Raw genomic sequence first — 19,399 nt, 5'->3', positions numbered from 1 at the left:
TTTACCGCTTCTTCGCTTCACCTACGACCGGGAGGATTTGTCATATCGATGATCACTTCATCATATCAATGTCGTCCCTAGCAGTCCCATGAGTATGGTCACTACCACTCCACCATATTTTGCCAGGTGTCCTCTGCCCAATCTCACAGCGGAACTCTCTTCATCCTCATAGGCAGTGGCGGTTGCCATGCCTGTTTCGGCATTTTGCTTCTTCCCCGTCGCCGTACTTTTGGATTTACTGCCTGTCACAGTTGAGTCTGAAGTACCCGATGAGTTAGGCTCAATAGGAGTAGTCATACCCAAAGCAGTTTGCCCAGATACTTCCGCAGCGGATCCTCCAAGGTCGGATTGAGATGAAGAAGTAGCTTCAGTAGCTTCAGCGGAAGCCGCAACGCAACCTTGATCAAACGCTACGAACAAGATATCCATCAACTACTGTGACGAGCTCCGATACTGATCGTGAAAAAAATTAGCTCACAAGCGTAGGCATTCATTTGATCGGTACTATTGGCTGAGAGTACACAACTCGAACAAGCTTTCGCGCTATCCATAGCTTGAGAGTTGCAGATACAAGTATCATCTGTACAGCTCTGGAACATCAATATATCCGCGTCAGCCATATGCTGCTCAGACGCGTGCAACGGTCAGCGATGTACGGCTCACCTGGGCAGATTCAAGCCAAGTATCACAATTACTCTGACAAGTAGGATCCACTGAAGATGAAAAGAAACTTTTGGCGGAATCAAGGGCACTTGTACCTGATTGCTGGCTATTCATATCGACACCTCCATTTGAAGTAGTCGTATCGTCGGTCGAAGCTGTTTCTTCAGCTGAGCTTCCTAGAGCCAAGCTGGCAGTAGACACATCGTCTGCATCTGATGGAGTAGGATTTCCAGTCGGACCAGCTGAGGTCACAAAGGACGTTGGTGATCCGTTCATGCCCGTCGTAAGTACAGTAGACATCGCACCCTCAGGACTGTTACTGGCCATTGAAGGGGTCTCATAACCATTGTTCAGACTGGTGATCTCCTCCGGAGACGTATAATTTTTTTCTCCCCCTGTTCCATCTGGGATCTTGATAGCAACTACCCCCATGGAATCTGGATTCCCTCCGCTTCCATTTTCATTTCCACTTCCGTTGCTTATATTGTGGCTAGCATCACCTTCTACTCCGCTTGCATTTCCGATTGCGTTTACACTACTGTCGTTGCCGTTTTCATCAACCACTTGACCGCCAGATTGTGTCTCAGTTGGTGTCGGTCTAGAGACTGGATTAGTCGTCATGTCCGTCAATATATCGGAAGTATCAGTCGCATCTTCACATTGCGCGATAATCGTTTCAGTAGGCTTGACTAATCCATAACCTACACATGCGGATAAGTAATAGTTATATCCTTGTACCGCTTCTTGCGATGCCAAGCATTGAGCGCAAACTTGAGCTGAATAAGATAGATCACAAGCGCAATTGTCATCTTCACATGAGGATAAAGACTCGGTATAAATTACACAACCTCCTCCTTGTGCTGTACAATTACCTGTTGTGGCCTGATCCTCGGTGTTTGCACTTGATGCAGAATGGGTATCGTTATTTTGAGCAAAAGTTGATAAAGACATAGCGAGAGTCAACGCAGGAGTAGGTGATGATGACGGTGTGGTGTTGGTGGCGTCGGTAGTGGCTGATTTTGAGTTGATTGATGTCGGAATAGAATTTACCACCGACGTAGATGGTGTATCTGATGTGAATGTTGTCGAAATGGATGAAAGCGTATTCGTCAGTGGCGATGAGAAGGCAGAAGTGCCTGGACCTTGTCGTGGGATAATATTCACGCTAGAAGAAGGTATAACCCGATATCCATAAATCGGATCTGATAACGTTACGATTACGATGATTAGGGATATGATAACAGTCTCGAACCGATCGATCAGTGAAAGAATCATTTCTGATTATTGTAGGTCTAGTTGTGTGATCTGGTTGTTTCCTCGGTGGAGATATGCTTTTTAGTCAATGCACATGTACGCTTTTTTTTTTGGTTCGAATCAAGTCTCTTGAACTTGCTTTTAAGGACTGGTCAGCTTTTTATTAGAGAGGGATTATTGTCACTTTTTTGATTTTGTTGGAAAGATATTATATTTTGGTTTTAGGCGTATAGAGGTTTTGAGGACGGACACGTAGGGTAGACTTTCATGGACTGGGCATACTGATCAGGTTTGCAAAGGTTGCTCAAGTGTGACCGCATCAACCGTAAAGTTCAATTCACCGTTTGAGATAAGTTAAATAACCTCAAACATCGTTTCATCTCATATTTTGAGTAGCATATTTTGACATCCTTTGAACAGCCAAGACAAGTCACGTATGTCTCAAGGGATATGCCATCCCACCCGTTCTCTGACACCTCCTTTGGCACACCAAGTATCGCGTATATACCAAGCGATTCCCCTGCGCTGCAGATGTAATCAAGACGTATGAGCGATAGGCTTATCGCGGAATTCCTCCAACAAGCCGTGTGTGAGCGGAACAAGTTGTGCAACCGAATTGCGCTAATTCTTTGTTTCATTGACAATCTCATTGGACTACGGACATATGCCTCTCTGCTAGATAAGGTTCAAGGGAGGGATCGAAGAAACATGTTCACCATTCCTATCTTCGCCCGTACCTAACTTCCATGATATCATCTTGCTATTGGCGAATCTCCAACCTCAAAAGACAGATCCCGTTACATTCCGTCGAAGAGGATGATGACATGCGAGACCATATCTTGATAGTCGAGATATTCCGACTCATTTCTGATTCCGTTTCAATAGGATCCGAATTATTAGGATACCAAGAACGCCAATCTTATGCATCTCCGATGAAAACGTAGTTCTCTTAGAGAGATTTGGGAAGCGAGATAACATTCCTCTCGGGCCGGACAGAAACTGTATTGTCGCGGGAACTAAAAGCCACGAATAGTGCCACCTGTGTGATTTTTTTTTTATAGGTACCCCATTATGCGTTCCTTGAAAATGGCTAGCGAGCATAATGTAGGCTTGTTTGTTCGCTTCCCTTACAATAGCTGTACTCTAGAGCATGCGCTGCAATGCAGATGTTGTACAATCTCATTCAGATGATTATACCCAGATAACAGTTACTCCGATCATCCGAGTCATTTTAGATCGTCGTGGGAAAAAACCTTTGAGATAGGGCGGAGGGGAGTCACGCTGATCCTCATTCAAACTTTGAATCCAGATCTGACTAAGCAAGGCTTTTTGCTTTGCCTCATTGGCGCACGGACTAATTTGCAGGAACTGATCTGCAAATGAAATGACCTAACACAATCATGGGCGTTTAATCCTTTAGTGCAATCAAGTCGAGAAAAGACAGTCTCATCACTATTTTACACATGTCTTGGAAAAACTTCAATCAGTCTCTGGGGTTATCGCATAATGAAAGAAAGAAATCTAAATAAATATCTTCAGTTTCCTAATTGAGAATCGGAGTAACTTGAATGTCGATCTTGTCTCGCAAATATGCCATGAGTTCGGCCTTCTCTGATTGATCGACTCACGTAAAATGTCTAACTGCATTACAGAAAGCGCTAAAATCGGTGAAACAGCAAAATCTTTTCCTGATTATACTCCTGTTGCATGCGAGAGGACTTACAGCCATCCGTCATTGGAGGCATGTGGCTTTGGATGCGGCAAAAGGTACTGCCGCGTACCTAAAATGGAATCTGAAATCTGAAATCTGGAAAAAGAGAAAATAAAAACATCGCCGGTTATGGTAATTAAGGAAGAATACGTTATTCCGAGTCGATCATTCCGTACGGGTCTTCCGAGCCGTTCTTCTGTAGTCAACTTACTTTTGTTATGCCGTTACCAGAAAACCTTCTTAGCTGGTTCATGCTGTTGATTTCGAAAGAACCCTTTATCTGCCAGGGAGAAGAGAATAGAATTCTGTACCCTAATGTAAACAATAAGGTTTGTATGAGAAAAAACGCCTGATTACCAGACGCGATACAATCTGATGTCGGGGTTATGCAATAAGTTGATGCAGAATTGCTTGAACACCGATGAAAGATGCCTCCTTCGTCATGCAAAGCCGCCAGGGTCACGTAAGGCTTTGCAAGGCGTCTAGAAGCAATAGCTAGAAAAAAAAACATTCCAGGGGCTATCGGTACCATCAATAGCATTCCGTAGAGGGTGTGTAACTATTTGTTTCGGAACTGATTCACTTGAATTGACTCCAAGAAACACATCTACACTTAAACTCAATGATTCGAGAGAAGAAGAAGAAGAAGATCACAGTTGACTAACGCCGGACGCCTCTTGATCTTCTTCGATCCCTTAACAGTCTCAAGCATCGCATTCCCTTTTTCATTTTCTGTACAAACGAGGTGATCGACGTAAGTCCCGAATCCCCCCATCGATCAAAAAGGCCTCAATCATCCTATGTATATAAACAGATCAAGCTAACTACTTTTCCCCCTTTCTTCTCCTCAACGATTGATATCTTATTTACACCGACCGGCTCGGCTTTCTCACATTTTCTTACATTCACTTGTAACGACAAACTTTCTCTTCGACCTTTCATCCTCCAACAGAATTCAGCTTCTGTTTTGTTCGACTACCCACTACACAATCTTTTAAAAACCCTCACATTCTTTACATACTAAATACATCTACACAGATCTACTGTATCTAACACCAAACCAAACTTAATATCAATCCAACATAACATAATCAACTAAGATGTTCGCTCAATTACTATCTATCTTGCCTGTCTTGGCCGCGCTCCCTGCCGCCCAAGCCTACTTTATTCTGTCTCACCCTATTCTCGAGACCACTCGACTTGACCCGTGAGTACAGCCTGATTCCCGTCAAATCCAGATACTAATTTCACCGCATACAGTATCGTCAACCCTGGTGACATTGGTACTCATGTCCACTCGATTGTTGGAGGTAACAACTTTGACAAATCTATGACATACGAGTCTACCCAACAATCCACTTGTACCACCGCGGGCGTTTCCGTTGACAAATCCAATTACTGGACTCCTCAATTGTACTACTACAACCCCAAGGATGCAACTTACTCAGCTGTTCCCATTTCTTACGTCAACACCTACTACCTTCCTCGATACAGTCCTGGTGAGACCACCGTTCGAGCTTTCCCCGATGGTCTCCGAATGCTTTCAGGTGACGCCACCAGAAGAACCTATAACAATGATGCAGACTCCAATGCTGTCAGTTACGTCTGTCTCGACTACAACGGAAACCACTCCGGCGACCCTGCATGGGACCAAAGAAACTCTTTCTTCGAGCACAACTGTCCTAACGGTATGAGAGCTCAAGTGTTCTTCAGATCATGTTGGGATGGTGTCAACCTCGACTCTGATGATCACATCAGTCACATGGCTTGGCCCAGTGGAGGTGTAAACGGTGGTTCATGCCCTTCCACCCACCCTGTCCGACTTGTCTCCCTCTTCTACGAGTTCATCTACAACGTACAAGCATTCCCTTACAATAACGGTTCCGACCCAACATGGGTTTGGTCTAACGGTGATACTACTGGTTACGGTCTTCACGGTGATTTCGTTAACGGATGGCCTTCTTACAACAACGGTACCAACGTTCTTCAACAAGCTTTAAATCAATGTAACCAGAACAACGGTGTCGGTGGTGAACTCGACCAATGCCCTCCTTTCGTTCCTTACCTTGATTCTTACAGTGCCAACGCTTGTACTCCTCTCAACGACCAAGTCGACGAAGATGTTGGTTTCGGTCATTTCATCAAGTCAATCCCTGGTGACAACCCTCTTTGGATTGGTGATGTCGACAAACCTACATACGGCGACAACTACACTGATGCTGGTATCGGCTACACCGACTTCAAATCTGTCATTCCTTCCGGATACACAGATGTCGGTTGTATCGCCGAAGGTACCAGTGGTCGAGCTCTTGCCGGTGCTCATTTCTCCAATACCAACATGACTCGAGGCGGTTGTGTATCTTGGTGTCAAGACCGAGGTTACCCCCTTGCCGGTATCGAATACGGTTCTGAATGTTACTGTGACTTTGCCATGCGAAACGGGGCTTCCAACACTACTCTCCTCAATTCATCTAAATGTGGTATGACTTGCGCCAACAACACCAATGAGAAATGTGGTGGTTCATCAACCCTCGAGCTTTTCAACAACCCTGCCCTTTACCCTGTCGCTAAACTTCCTACTGGCTGGTCCACAAACGGATGTGTAACAGAGGGGTCTAAATCTCGAGCTTTGACCGGATACTCTTTCTCCACCAGCTCAATGACTCAAGAACTATGTATGACCACTTGTCAAGCTAAAGGCTTCTCTTTCGCCGGTATCGAATACGCTTCCGAATGTTACTGTGGTAATGCTTTCACCACCGGTGCCAACCCAGCCACCGATGGTTGTACCATGGCATGTTCCGGTAACTCGCTCCAAGTTTGTGGTGGTGGTAACAGACTTACTACCTTCTCATACTCGAACGCTACCGTTGTCGCTCCCAGCGCTTCTGCTTCTGCTTCTGCTTCTGCTTCTGCCTCAGTATCTGCTTCTGCCAGCTCCAGTGCTAGCAAGTCTGTGAGTACCATTTTGTGTGCAAGTCTTACTTAGGATCTCAGCTGATTTTCCTGCTTCTTTCAACAGGCTTCCTCTTCGGTCGCTTCATCCTCTTCATCAGCTGCTGCTTCATCATCTTCATCTGCAGCTGCTTCATCAGCTGCCAAGTCATCAAGCTCTTCATCCTCCGTTGCAGCTTCATCAACTTCATCAGCTGTTGTCGCCTCTTCTTCAAGCTCTGCTGCAGCTTCTTCGTCGAGCTCCGCTGCCAAGAGCTCTTCCAGCTCTTCCGCTACGGCTCCTTCATCATCGAGCTCAGTAGCCGCTTCATCCAGCTCCGCTGCTGTTTCGTCAAGCTCATCATCAGCTGCTCCTTCTTCATCAAGCTCAGCAGTCGCTTCTTCCAGCTCATCTTCAGCTGCCAAGAGCTCCGCTTCATCTGCTGCTCCTTCTTCATCAAGCTCAGTTGTTGCTTCTTCCAGCTCATCGTCAGCTGCCAAGAGCTCCAGTTCATCTGCTGCTCCTGCTTCTTCAAGCTCGTCAGCAGCTGTTTCAAGCTCTTCTTCCGCTGCTGTTTCAAGCTCTTCTTCCGCTGCCAAATCCTCCTCCAGCTCTGCCGCTGCCTCAAGCTCATCTTCAGCTGCTGTCTCAAGCTCCTCTTCCGCTGCTAAATCATCAACCTCTTCATTGGTCGCTTCATCCACTTCAGCTTCTGCCGCTCCTTCCGCTTCCGCATCTGCTGGAGCTTACATGGCTTACACTGGATGTTTCCACGACACTTCCGGTGGACGACACTTGAATGGATCCTACGCAGCTGGATCGAACATGAACAACGAAGTCTGTACTTCATACTGTCAATCTAAAGGATTCGCTTATGCCGGTACCGAATACGCTCAAGAATGTTACTGTGGAAATTACCTTAACATGACCCTTGCAGCCAACGAAGCTAAATGTAACACCCCTTGTAGAGCTACCAACGCTCAAACCGGTGCCACAGAATACTGTGGTGGTGGTTTGATCTTATCAGTTTACACCACGGGATTAAACGCAAACGCTCACCCTTATGGCACAAAACCAGCAAACCCAAACAGACGATCAGCTAAATTCAGATTATAAAGTGTTTCTGAACGTGTGTAGTTTGAACTGGAATGAGATTGGGACTGTTTTGCAAAGAAGATCTGAAAAAGTGAGAAGAATGGTTTTGGATAAGAATGAAATAATGTAGTCTTATAAAGCATGGATTGAAAGACAATTCCTCTGACACCACCTAAATTTATCGGATTATGGACTCTATATCTTTTTCTTTATTTATACTTAACGTGATTAATAATTTTATACAAAGAGTTTTTATAATGAATCTCACCATATGCACTCTTTTATATAGCTTGTCACAAAAACACATTGCGAACAACCAAGTCAGTATGAGTCCAAACCGAGCTTGGAATTACGTTCTGTCAAAAAGGATTTCATCATCAATTGCTGACAGTATTCAGATGAGACTACTCTGGGTTCATACTCCCATATAACGTCAGGATTATTTCAGGTATTTGTAAAGCGCTTTCACAAGCGAATGACGAAAATGGCTCATGATATACCAATCTCATCGGTAACATGACAAATATACAGGATACAACATCTATTTCACGACTAATGTCTATGGCGAGTCACATTGATGGATTGAAACCAATTTTACTGTAGTCATTGTACTACCTTCTCTCGAAGATAGACGATCTGCTATCGATAAAAACAACTATGCCGCTTCCCAACTGACTCCACAACCGCAAGCCCCACCCTGCTTAGCCTGAGGATTATCTTGTATTCGAAAAGAGGAACCTATTAATTCAGTTGCGAAATGTATTGTTGCACCTAAAAAAACTTGGCTAGTAAGCGATCTTCTCATGTATACTACTTGTCGGTATAACTGACCTTTCAATAATCCGAGAGAAACAAGATCGACAACTACAGGTATACTTGGTACACCTTCTGGTTGCAGTACACTAATAACAACCAGTCGATCAGTAAAGGTTTATGGAAGGATAGGAGGTTGGCAATTTCGATCATATTGACATCTGAACTCACTAGTCGTCCACTCCTCTCTCTTCAGTCAAAGCCATAGTATACTGATATCCATGACATCCACCACTTTCCACTCCAACTCTCAGAGCTAATTTACCTTGTGCTATTATATCAGGTGGTTCTCGAGATGTTATATTGACCAGTTGCTAATAAGAGCAAATCACATCAGCGTTAGCTACATTCGAGGTGGATAGTCGTTGGCGACAAGTGCTTGATATTTACCTGTAGGGCATCAGGCGTGATATCCAAATAAGCTTCTTCAACAGGTAGCAATTTTACATCATCATCTAAGTAGCCTTCTTCTTTGATAGCCTCCAATGAAGGCTGTATGACCTTGACATTCGGTCGAGGTGATACAGGCGGTAAGTCTGCCGATGGAGAGGGCGTTGCAACCGTTGCAGCTGAAGCATAACGTTTGAACACAAAAGGCGAAGATGAGTGGCGCGATCGAGGAGGACTTTGAAAGGAAGGTAAGCAAGAAGTTGTCGTTCTGACGATAGGGTAAGAGGGAAGTCGAGATGATGAAGCGAACGTCGCTCTTGAGATCGGCAGGATCCTAGATGGGTTGCAGACTATCTTGGTGGCCATATTATTTGATTTTGAAGGGGCTTGTGAAATATAGATGTACCAAAAAGAGATCACATCAATTGTGAAAGATATCGGTTCTGATCAGTCATCCGAATTACCTCCATCCCGAATGGACGATCACAGAAAAACAGAATAAAAGTGCCACATTCGACTGAAACACCGATAAATACTTCCGCCCTTTAATTCATCCCATATCAACTCCCCCGGTTATTGAATGACCTATCTCATAACCGGATCAAGTGGAAAAGTTCATCATCAATGAATAACACGTAGATAAAAGACGATTCACTCTTTCATGAAATGTTTACCCGTATTTCTTTCTTTATTCAGACACTTTGTCATTCAGCAGAATAATATACTCCTGACAGCCATCCAATACAGGCTACTGTAATCTAGATCTCAGAAGCAAGACGAAGGACCTAGCGATCATGTCTTCTACCATTCAATCAATCACAAATGCCATCCCTTCTTTGGGACGAGCGAGATTACTTATCAACTCTGCAGATGATGTGGTAGTTGTCAGTGCTTGCAGAACAGCTGTAACGAAGGTATGTAAGCTGGAGGATTCGGCGTATCCCGGCGACGCTCTAGCTGACAGTTGATATGCAGGCGAAGAAAGGTGGATTCAAAGATTGTTTACCTGAAGATCTCCTTGCTGCAGTACTGATCGAGACTCTGAAGAGAAGTAAAGTAGATCCCTCCAAAATCGAGTGAGTATGATCCAGATTGCTCAAGCTAGAATTTCATTCATGTACGGAATATAGCTTATATTACCTGACCTTAGGGATATTGCGGTAGGGAACGTACTTCCTCCCGGAGGTGGTGCCAATGTAGCAAGAATGGCTCAACTTTACGCCGGTATTCCATACACCTGTCCCATCAATACCGTCAACAGACAGTGTTCATCCGGCTTGACCGCTGTAGCTCAAGTGAGTCGACAAACACTGTGGGCTTGTTATACTTGACTAATATGCTTTTGTAGATTGCCAATGAGATTAAATCAGGAGAAATCGATATCGGTATCGGTGAGCTGTTGTCCTCATTACCGGATTCTCATCATTTGCTGATAAGGGTTTTTTTTTTTGATAGGTGCCGGTGTCGAACATATGACAGCACATTACGGAGCTGGTGTTCTTCCCGAAAGAATGTCGGACGAAGTACTTTCAAACCCAGAGGCTGCCGATTGTCTTATTCCTATGGGTATCACTTCCGAGAACGTTGCCAAGCAGTACAACATCACTCGAGATGTACAAGATACCTTCGCAGCCAACAGTTTCGGTAAAGCCGCCGATGCTCAAAAGCAAGGAAAGTTCAAGAGCGAAATTGTACCAGTCAAGGTGAGCTATGTTGTCCAGGTTCTTCAGTTTATATTGGATACATAGCTGATGACTTCGACAGGTCAAATGGACCGATCCAAAAACTGAAGAGGAAAAAGAAATCATCGTTGATGCAGATGATGGAGTTCGAGCAGGTGTAACGAAAGAAAGTCTTGCCAAACTCAAACCGGCGTTCTCAAAAGAAGGTACAACACATGCTGGTAACGCGTCGCAAGTCTCAGATGGTGCTGCAGCAGTCCTTCTCGCTCGACGATCAGTAGCTCAGAAACTCGGTTTGCCAATCCTGGGAAAATTCGTAGTTTCAGCTGTGGTTGGAGGTGAGCTACTTCACTGTTCGTAGCGGCGTCGTAGCTGACATGATTCCACGTAGTCCCCCCCAAACTCATGGGGTAGGTCTTTCTGTAGAAACCCGTGCAAAATTGTCGCTGACTAGTACTCTAGTATCGGTCCTGCATTCGCCATCCCTAAGGCGCTTCAAAAAGCAGGTATTACTAAGGACGATGTCGATTTCTTCGAGATAAACGAAGTGAGCTGCTTCTCATATTGATGGATACTGGTGCTGTAGCTGACCTTGCATGTTCAGGCATTCGCTTCTCAAGCAGTCATGTCAATCCAACACCTCAATCTTCCGTTTGAGAAAGTCAACCCAGTTGGTGGTGCTATCGCGATGGGTCATCCTCTTGGAGCAACCGGTGCTAGGCAGATTGCAACTGGATTTGCTGAGGCGAAGAGAGAGAAGAAGAAGGTCTTCGTTACCAGTATGTGTATTGGAAGTGGAATGGTAAGTGTGACCGTTTGCGAGCATATACCCCACTATTCGGGACTCCAGCTGATAGCGCTTTGTGAACAGGGTATGGCGGCTGTTTTCGTTAGCGAGCAATAGGTTGATGAATGTGATCCTGTGTTGTAGTAAAGCGTATATGGTGATGCATCTTTGTATCTTTATGGAGCCATTCTGGATTTGGGGAATTATATCGATCGTTGCACAATATTCGAACCTCGAGATCCCATCTATACGGGCAGTCTGCTTTGAGCTTGGCAGAAGCGAATTGGTTGTGGAAAGATGATGCATGATTAGTTATACAGACTGGTTTAAGACAATATTATTGAGGCAATTGAGCTCTTCTAGCGGGCATGAACAATCTCCCTATGCCCAATCCTACGAACACTATTTACCATAGAGATCGGGATCAGTATTGCTTCCCAAATAACCAAAATTCATCCATATACTCACCGACACCTAAAATACCAGTTACTTTTCCAGCTACCAATGGACGTCCAGTAGGTCTAACTGTTGCAAAAGCACCTTGTTTTCTAGCTTGCATAATTGCGTATCCACCCAACCCGATAAATGCTGATGCTCCTACCAGACGACATGATCTATGTGCCAATAACAATCAAATTTAGCCGGTGAGAATGGACGAGTATGTAGGTGAAATTAAAAAACAAGTGAAGAAAAAGGATCGCTGGCACATTTGGTAGATGATGGATGAGTCTGACTCACAGACAGTCTTGCTCTTCAGCTCCCACTCGTGAGGTATTAGCATTTGATAAAGCTGCTGATGACATTTTAGGGTTTTCTTCTTATTTGAGTAGTGAGCTCGATGAAAATCTCGATGTGCTGTTTCTAAGCTGGGGGTGGTTTGTTGGATCTTGCGTTATGCTAGTATAAATGTGGTGGATAACGTTTTTGTTTCTATAATTTGATGTGCAACTGTAAGCAATGGATATTAGGCATATCTTTTCTCTCGATCGTCTTTCTCAATTGATGCATCTGAAATCTCATGATCTTGATCTTGATCTGGTACAAAATCACGGGATGCATCGTAATACAAGTGCCTGAGGGAGCGGCAAAAAGCATAACGATGGGGACTCCAATATGTGATGTCGAGAGTAGAATAAATGGTTACATGTTAACGCAATAAAAATTAGATATCGTCGAGTAGTGAGATCATAATAACAACATGGGTCATCATCATCATCATCATCATCTGGGCTGGGTTCAAACGATTCGATCGAATCATCTTATTCTTTGCAGCTCATTATTTGGCATGTTTGTATATCAACGAACAATCGTCTCTCAATTGTATTATCAAGTTGTATCAGTTCTGACATATTGATTGAGCACCTGTAACCATGATTCATCTCATCTTTTTCTTACTCTCAACGTACATCCTCTCCGTCACATCCCTTCCAACTTCATCAACGAAACACAATCTACCAGGAAGATTCGTCCCGTACTCTCAATTATCTACATGTCCTTCTTTACCCCACAAAGATCCACCAAAGAACGCTAAAGATGTGTAAGTTACCCAAGTCTTGAAATGCGATCTCGGGAGATATACACGCTGACGATAATCGTTCAGTCGACCAGATGACTTTAAGGTTATCATGGCGATGGGAGACTCGATTACAGCAGGATTACTAGCAAGAGGATCAAGAAATGATCTCGTTTCTTCAATCCAGATTCAGGAAGCAGCGGCAACGGGAATGGGAATTGGAATTGGAGTTGGAATTGGGACTGATAAACAATATCACTTCGAAATTGAAGGAAAAGAGGATTATCTGAGAAAGATCATACCTGAAATAGCAGAATGGAGAGGATTATCTTATTCGATAGGATCAGATGATGATTCAATAACGATTCCAAATATCTTAAAACATTATAATAGGAACGTTAGTGGAACTTCAACAGGACATCATTCACCTATAAGTTGTTTGGGAACAGGATGGGATATAGGTTGTTCCAATCATCCTAAAGAAGATGGGTTGAATGCTGCCATTTCAGGTAGTTTAAGTGCAGGATTAATGAGTCAAGTCAAAGGTATATCAACGTCCTCTTGCATGACCTTTCATCGCATTTTTGACCATATCACCAAACAACGTTTCCCTAATTGCGAATCCACAGCTGACATCTCGACGATGACATTTTTAGATTACCTTATACCTCAGATCCTAGAATTGCAACTTGAGGACAAAGATTGGAAATATGTCAATTTGGGAATCGGGGCCAATGATGTCGTAAGTCATTCTTTCAGAAAGGGCTCTGACGATCAGAAGCTAACAAACCTTGTCTTCGATTCATTAGTGCGCCTTCTGCTTAACTCGTCAGTCATTTCATACAGCAGGAATGTAGCCCTTGTGCTGATGTGCCCTACAGCAAACGCAACTGCTTTCCCATTATCTGGAACACCTAAACAATTCGCTAGTAATATCAAAGACGCTATCAATGAATTGAGGAAACATGTCCGTGAGTATGCATTGGTTTTTTGCTGTCAGCTATTCAGGACATATGGTGTACGATTAGCTGATTGTATGGGCTTAGCGAATATGATCGTTAATATCAGTAGGTCACGATGTGTTCGCCAACGGAGGAGTACTCATGCTGATTAGCCTTCGCAACCGTCAGTCGGATTATTTAAGGTATCAGACATTTATGAATTGACAATGAAAGATCCTTACTGGTAAGTTTGATTTTCCGACCCACATACCTTGATCACTCCTAATTGGGCGAAACTCAGCTGATCACCACGTATTTATTTACATTGCAACTCGCTCATCTAGTCAACCGCCTTATATCCCAATTCCAAATTTAGCGTTAGAATGTTCATGTGCATTATTACCTGGACCCGCAGGCGATTTTACTAGATCGAAGATGGATGAATTGGGGGAAAATTACGATTTGGCCGTATTGGAAATCATCAAAGAATGGGAAGATGAGAATGATCCTTCGTTCGGTGCTGTCTGGTGAGTGCAACACCTCCCCCCTCATATAACCAACAACCCAGTCACCGTCAGAAGACTTTTTAGCTGACCGCTGACCGCTGACTTGTTGTAATTACTATGGTATATTGTGTGTTTCATGGATAAATAGGCAACCTGGAACAGCTATTGATTTAATCAATTATCCACCTGAATCATTATCGAAAATTGATTGTTTTCATCCTTCAGAACTATCTCACCAGAGAGTAGCGACTGGGTTCTGGAATCGGTTAACTTTAAATATGGTATGTTCACTTTTCAAAATACCACAAATACCACTATTCATTCTCGATGATCACTCGATGCCGACTTAGAAAATCTACTTCCACATCGCATACTATAAGAAATACTTGAGCTTAAGTATGTAGCTGATATGGAATGCTCCCTTTCTAGGAAGAAAAATACACACCTATACCATGGGAAGATGACCCTTCCGTTAGATGTCTAAAGGCAGATGATCGGATACAAGTTGGACAAGTAACGGAATACCTGAAAAGGGGAATCAAGTGACTTGTTTCGATCAATAGTCAGTCTTTGTAAATCTCGTCAATATGGTTCCATTTCATCATGTAGATTGACAGTATAACTTTCGTTGTTGTTTTCGTTGTTCTTTTCGTTGTTGTTGTAGACCTATTTTACACGTGCTCAAGAATACATATCGATATATAATTCGCTTGTATATACACTTCCATGCACTAAATACCTCTTTATCTCATCCATGTACTTGTGACTCTAGACTCATAATTCCATTCTTTCCTGAATCATGCAGTATACCAAAATGATATTAATCCCCTTGAACACGATAGGGATACTTGTACACCATCAAATGATAATTCTGCGCTGCTTTTCCCCCATCTTATCTTGAAACTCGCCATCATCGTTATTTTCACGTTCGGATAAAACGCCTTCAACCTCTTGTTCACTTGCAAAGCTTTCCAATTTCAATACCCGCAAACTAGACTTCTTATTTTCATCTTCACCGTCGACATTGATTTTGATTTCGGTTTTGTTGAACAACGCATCCCATTTATCACTTAATTTACCAGTTAAAGTCCAACAAAGTTCAATCCCCATCATCTTCCTGATATATGATGGAAGTTCACTGATCTTGTGAATCCCATGAATGTGTTTACGGTCACTACTGATTGAACAGATATTCATGTTGTCTTGATTCTGTATTCCAGCTTCAGTACAGTCAGTAAGATCTTTGGCACGAATCTCCGTCGATAAGGTCGAATGTCCAGTCATCTTTATTTCCATATTTTCTACTGTTTGAGCCATTTCACAACCTTCTTTATCGATAAAGTATTCAAGCGTACTTATAGATTCCCCTTCGGGTTCAAATACCAAGGAATTGCATCCTATTTCAGCTGTATTGGCCCCTCGACAAAGTCCTCTTGGCTGTTCAACTAATCTTTCTTCAGCGTCGGCATTATCGACCGCCACACTATCCACTTGAACTCTTGATTCTTCTTCCTTCTCAACAGATCCAGATACACAAGAAGCGAGAGCTTCTTTGGCCTCCTGCCTAGTACATGCAAATATCAATTCCTTCTTGTCAACTGAGAGGGCGACATATCTCGGTTTATGTGCAGGTTTACTGCTTGCTGACTCGAAATGATGCTTGAAACTTTCCAAGCTTTTCATGAGATGATGTGGATTATGTGCTTTCGCTCCCAATCCGTCTTCAGATTTGTGAAAACTTTTACCATCTGGTTCGTTCTCTCCTCTTTCATGGCGGTACCTCTCCCTTTTGGAATGAGATGAATGTTTTGCAAGACCCTTATCAGAAGTTTTCGATCGCAATTCCGAACGGTGATTGGAAGATCTAGATTTCCTGTCCTTAGAAGATCGATGCGGAGCTGTATGATGACTCCTGGAGTATTGATGATTCTGTGAATAGGAAGAATAGGAATTGGTCGCCGTGTTCTCGAAAGCCTTTTCTACGTGCACAACTAAATGTCGAGGTGAAGGGATAGTCACTCCAGGTAAAGAGCACATGGCAATACGCTCGATAAGAGGTCGACAAATAGGAGTGAGAGGAGTCTCAGGATGTCTGAATCCGTTGAATTCGCCTGACATGTTAGGATCTTTGAGTCCAGATTGATATGAACTAATGGAGCCAACTTCTTTCCCGAATGAAGATGAATACGACGATCGACTGCTAGGTCTTTTGACAGGTCCGTTGACAGCTCTTGAGGGTGTATAAAACTTTTCTTGTGAGTAGGAGGCATCAGAGGGATGTTGCCTTCTTGAATACGGATGATAGGAGCTTGATGAAACACGTGTAGATTCGTAATCTTCAGCAGGGAGCTTTGGCGTTTGGCGTCTCCTTACTTCAGCAGAGGACGACTTTCGAGGATCGAAAGAGAAGCATTCGAATGATCGAGGGGTATAAGGTGGACTAAGAGCGAGTTCTTCTCGAACAAGCTGAAATGACGTCAGCTGGCTATACGATGTGCATGAGAAGGGGAACATGGGATATGGGTGGTCTTTTCTGGATGGAGAGATATTCGCAACATTACGAAACTCCTTGAGCGAGACTGGGAGAACCGACGCAGTTACTCACAAGGATATCTCTGGTGGACTCAGCGTTGACCCCTCTAGCGTACCAGTCAGAATATCTAGCTATAAAATCACCATCACTGAAGAGGGTTCGATGGGTATTCTAGAACGGTTCACACATAGTCAGAAAGCTGCTCTGCATTTTCATATATCATGTATATTGAGTATCCCTTAGAACAAGTAAAATCTAGAGGAAGGAAAGTAGGACTTTGACAGCGAAAATTGAGGAATAGCCAGTCAGAAAGAAAGTCATGATTCTACTCACAGCAAATATGATCACTTCATCAGCTTGTTTAGCAGATTGGAATTCCATACAAGTGATTTTACCATTTCTAGATTTATGAGGATGAAAACAATCAAATCGTATCTACAGTACGATCATCAAGGAAGGAAAACCACAAATCAGTGATGGTCTTTTTTAAGTTCACTCACATTAGTGGATATATCGTTCAGAATGTTTCTCAGATCCTTTTCGGTGTAAGTTGGTCTCAAACCACTCATAAATACAGCATTTAACTGTATGTAAACCTGTTTCTGAAGGAAAGAACTATATCTTATACCTAATCTAGTTTGAATGGGATATTGTAATTCCGGATAATAACCTTCTGGTCCTGGATCTGCATAATATCTTGGACGAATGACCAAAGTTCCGTCAACGAAACGACGAGCTCTGGGTGGATATATGTTAGACATGTCTAGGTGAGTGACGTTGGCAAGTGTGTTAGGCTGTATGACTTGAATACAGCAAGGAAGGGAAGAAGGTGGAAGGGGGAGACGCGGAGGTGTCACTGAAAAGATGAATGAAGGTTGTAAGGAGTGATCAAATCACTGAGATGCAGAAGGTATCGAAAAGTTGTGTATACAAAAGCGGTGATGATGATGATGAATTAGGAAAGATATAAGGATGGTATTGAAAGAGGAAGAAGGGGTATTACAATCGATGTTAATCCGTAACGATGGTATCTTATGTCGATAAAATTGTATCGGTCAGGGTATCCAAAGGAAGTTTACACAACAGCGTGTCAAAGAAAAGGAAGGAAAGGGTAAGAAGTATTGATCGCTGTTGTTTTAGTCTCTGTGTGTGTGTGTGTGTGTGTGTGAGGGAAAGGAGGGATTCGTGCTTTCCCCCATTTGATCGCCCTTTTTGATCATTTTGACAATTGATCTCACCATGTGAAATATGATCTCGTCTGCATTTCAAGATCAACACTACATGTCATATTTGTTGTTGAGTTATACACCATCTATGACAATTCAGGCTCCTTCTGCATCAACTCTGGCATCATCCTGACCACTTTCCCTTCGTTTTTGGCGTGCACTATTAGTCTATGTCACAATCATCAGCATCAGAGTGCGCATCACGAAGACAAGATAATCAATGACTGGAAAGAGAGATAGCCCAAACTCACTTTTTCAACAACGAGGTATCCTTCCATCTGGGAGGAGGTTCTCTCTTTTGTACTGACCAATAGAATATATCCCAATCAGGTTCGTCAAGAAGCTGATCGGTCCGACATCAGTAATCAATAGGCTTATTATGATCAGATCGTTTGATTCATATTGACGTTGGAAAGTGAAACCCTACCTTGTCAAATTGTTTCATTTCATCCATATCCATAGTGGGTAAAAATTCTTTAGCGAAAGTACTTAAAATCAAATCAGTTTCCAAGGTACCTCTTTTCCTAGTTTGATAAATCAATCTTGATCTTAATGTATCTAGATTTTCACCTGTTCTATCTAAAGGAGAAGGTATAGGCCATTCTTCTGAATCTTCAGATAATGGTTTTTCAGGTTGACCAGATCTTGCATTGAAATTGGAATTGAAATTGGAATTAGCTTTAGCTAATTCTGGATCGGAAAATGGTAATGGGAAAGGATCATTGGATCGTAATTTTATGATAGAAGTAGTGATATATCGAGGTTGATTGACTACTGATCGACCAAGTCGAGGAATAGAGCGTAATATTGACAATGTCATTGTATGTTTGTTTCAATCAATGTATACTCTACTGATTGAGAAAGTCAGAAAGTTGATTTAATGGATGAAGTTGTTCGTCAAAAGCGGCAAAATCGAAGTTATCGATCGCGCAGACTTTCCGAAGACTCGGAATCAAAAACGAAATAAATCCTACCTCCACTTTGGATGACCATGCGAAAACAGCTCAAAAGTGAGGGACAGAGATGATCCTCAATGACAAAATAGGCTTTGCAGTTTTCGTCACTGTCAGTTAACGGATAGAGAAGTATACACCAGTGGGAAAGGCAATATGGAAGTCACCCAGCAAAATGTCAAGAGTGAGTAGTAGCCCTTCTTTTGATAGCCTTATATATCTGTCTCTGAGATGTTTCACTGACATTATGTATGAAGACCTGCCTACAGCCTTGCTCTCCCACGATGGCACGGAATGGTCTCATTTCCTGAATGAATACTGCTTTGTGAGTCTTCCCAACAACGGACACAACAATCATTTATCTTCACATGAAAGTTGAGAATTGACAGATTTAGGA

General features: G+C 43.0%; 8 protein-coding genes across 8 annotated transcripts; 3 read left to right on the top strand and 5 right to left on the bottom strand.

The window, feature by feature from the left end:
• Positions 1-60: 60 nt before the first annotated feature.
• Positions 61-1,938, bottom strand: IL334_000138 (uncharacterized protein; the record flags this gene model as incomplete). The annotated part of the gene is made up of 3 exons (XM_062931924.1): positions 61-410; positions 479-590; positions 664-1,938. 3 exons carry the CDS (start codon positions 1,936-1,938, stop codon positions 61-63), a joined length of 1,737 nt encoding a protein of 578 aa, XP_062787975.1.
• A 2,790-nt stretch (positions 1,939-4,728) lies between these two features.
• On the top strand, positions 4,729-7,679 carry IL334_000137 (uncharacterized protein; the record flags this gene model as incomplete). Its single annotated transcript, XM_062931923.1, has 3 exons — positions 4,729-4,835; positions 4,889-6,584; positions 6,651-7,679. The coding sequence occupies 3 exons, from the start codon at positions 4,729-4,731 to the stop codon at positions 7,677-7,679; spliced, it is 2,832 nt and encodes a 943-aa protein (XP_062787974.1).
• Positions 7,680-8,313: 634 nt separating this feature from the next.
• Positions 8,314-9,227, bottom strand: IL334_000136 (uncharacterized protein; the record flags this gene model as incomplete). Its single annotated transcript, XM_062931922.1, has 4 exons — positions 8,314-8,429; positions 8,490-8,560; positions 8,643-8,785; positions 8,862-9,227. 4 exons carry the CDS (start codon positions 9,225-9,227, stop codon positions 8,314-8,316), a joined length of 696 nt encoding a protein of 231 aa, XP_062787973.1.
• Positions 9,228-9,655: 428 nt separating this feature from the next.
• On the top strand, positions 9,656-11,447 carry IL334_000135 (uncharacterized protein; the record flags this gene model as incomplete). The annotated part of the gene is made up of 10 exons (XM_062931921.1): positions 9,656-9,775; positions 9,837-9,937; positions 10,012-10,156; positions 10,210-10,252; positions 10,317-10,564; positions 10,626-10,881; positions 10,935-10,953; positions 11,006-11,090; positions 11,148-11,345; positions 11,415-11,447. The coding sequence occupies 10 exons, from the start codon at positions 9,656-9,658 to the stop codon at positions 11,445-11,447; spliced, it is 1,248 nt and encodes a 415-aa protein (XP_062787972.1).
• A 220-nt stretch (positions 11,448-11,667) lies between these two features.
• On the bottom strand, positions 11,668-12,133 carry IL334_000134 (uncharacterized protein; the record flags this gene model as incomplete). Its single annotated transcript, XM_062931920.1, has 3 exons — positions 11,668-11,732; positions 11,799-11,944; positions 12,069-12,133. 3 exons carry the CDS (start codon positions 12,131-12,133, stop codon positions 11,668-11,670), a joined length of 276 nt encoding a protein of 91 aa, XP_062787971.1.
• A 567-nt stretch (positions 12,134-12,700) lies between these two features.
• On the top strand, positions 12,701-14,836 carry IL334_000133 (uncharacterized protein; the record flags this gene model as incomplete). The annotated part of the gene is made up of 10 exons (XM_062931919.1): positions 12,701-12,867; positions 12,931-13,388; positions 13,500-13,585; positions 13,653-13,671; positions 13,725-13,814; positions 13,890-13,910; positions 13,974-14,028; positions 14,129-14,311; positions 14,439-14,571; positions 14,720-14,836. 10 exons carry the CDS (start codon positions 12,701-12,703, stop codon positions 14,834-14,836), a joined length of 1,329 nt encoding a protein of 442 aa, XP_062787970.1.
• A 312-nt stretch (positions 14,837-15,148) lies between these two features.
• Positions 15,149-17,584, bottom strand: IL334_000132 (uncharacterized protein; the record flags this gene model as incomplete). Its single annotated transcript, XM_062931918.1, has 4 exons — positions 15,149-16,756; positions 16,896-16,994; positions 17,157-17,258; positions 17,324-17,584. The coding sequence occupies 4 exons, from the start codon at positions 17,582-17,584 to the stop codon at positions 15,149-15,151; spliced, it is 2,070 nt and encodes a 689-aa protein (XP_062787969.1).
• Positions 17,585-18,135: 551 nt separating this feature from the next.
• On the bottom strand, positions 18,136-18,869 carry IL334_000131 (uncharacterized protein; the record flags this gene model as incomplete). The annotated part of the gene is made up of 3 exons (XM_062931917.1): positions 18,136-18,217; positions 18,301-18,392; positions 18,477-18,869. The coding sequence occupies 3 exons, from the start codon at positions 18,867-18,869 to the stop codon at positions 18,136-18,138; spliced, it is 567 nt and encodes a 188-aa protein (XP_062787968.1).
• Between the last annotated feature and the right edge of the window lie 530 nt (positions 18,870-19,399).

The sequence above is a fragment of the Kwoniella shivajii genome, chromosome 1 (genome assembly GCF_035658355.1).
Source record: "Kwoniella shivajii chromosome 1, complete sequence".
Lineage (NCBI taxonomy): Eukaryota > Fungi > Basidiomycota > Tremellomycetes > Tremellales > Cryptococcaceae > Kwoniella > Kwoniella shivajii.
This window is presented reverse-complemented; position numbering and strand designations above follow the sequence as displayed.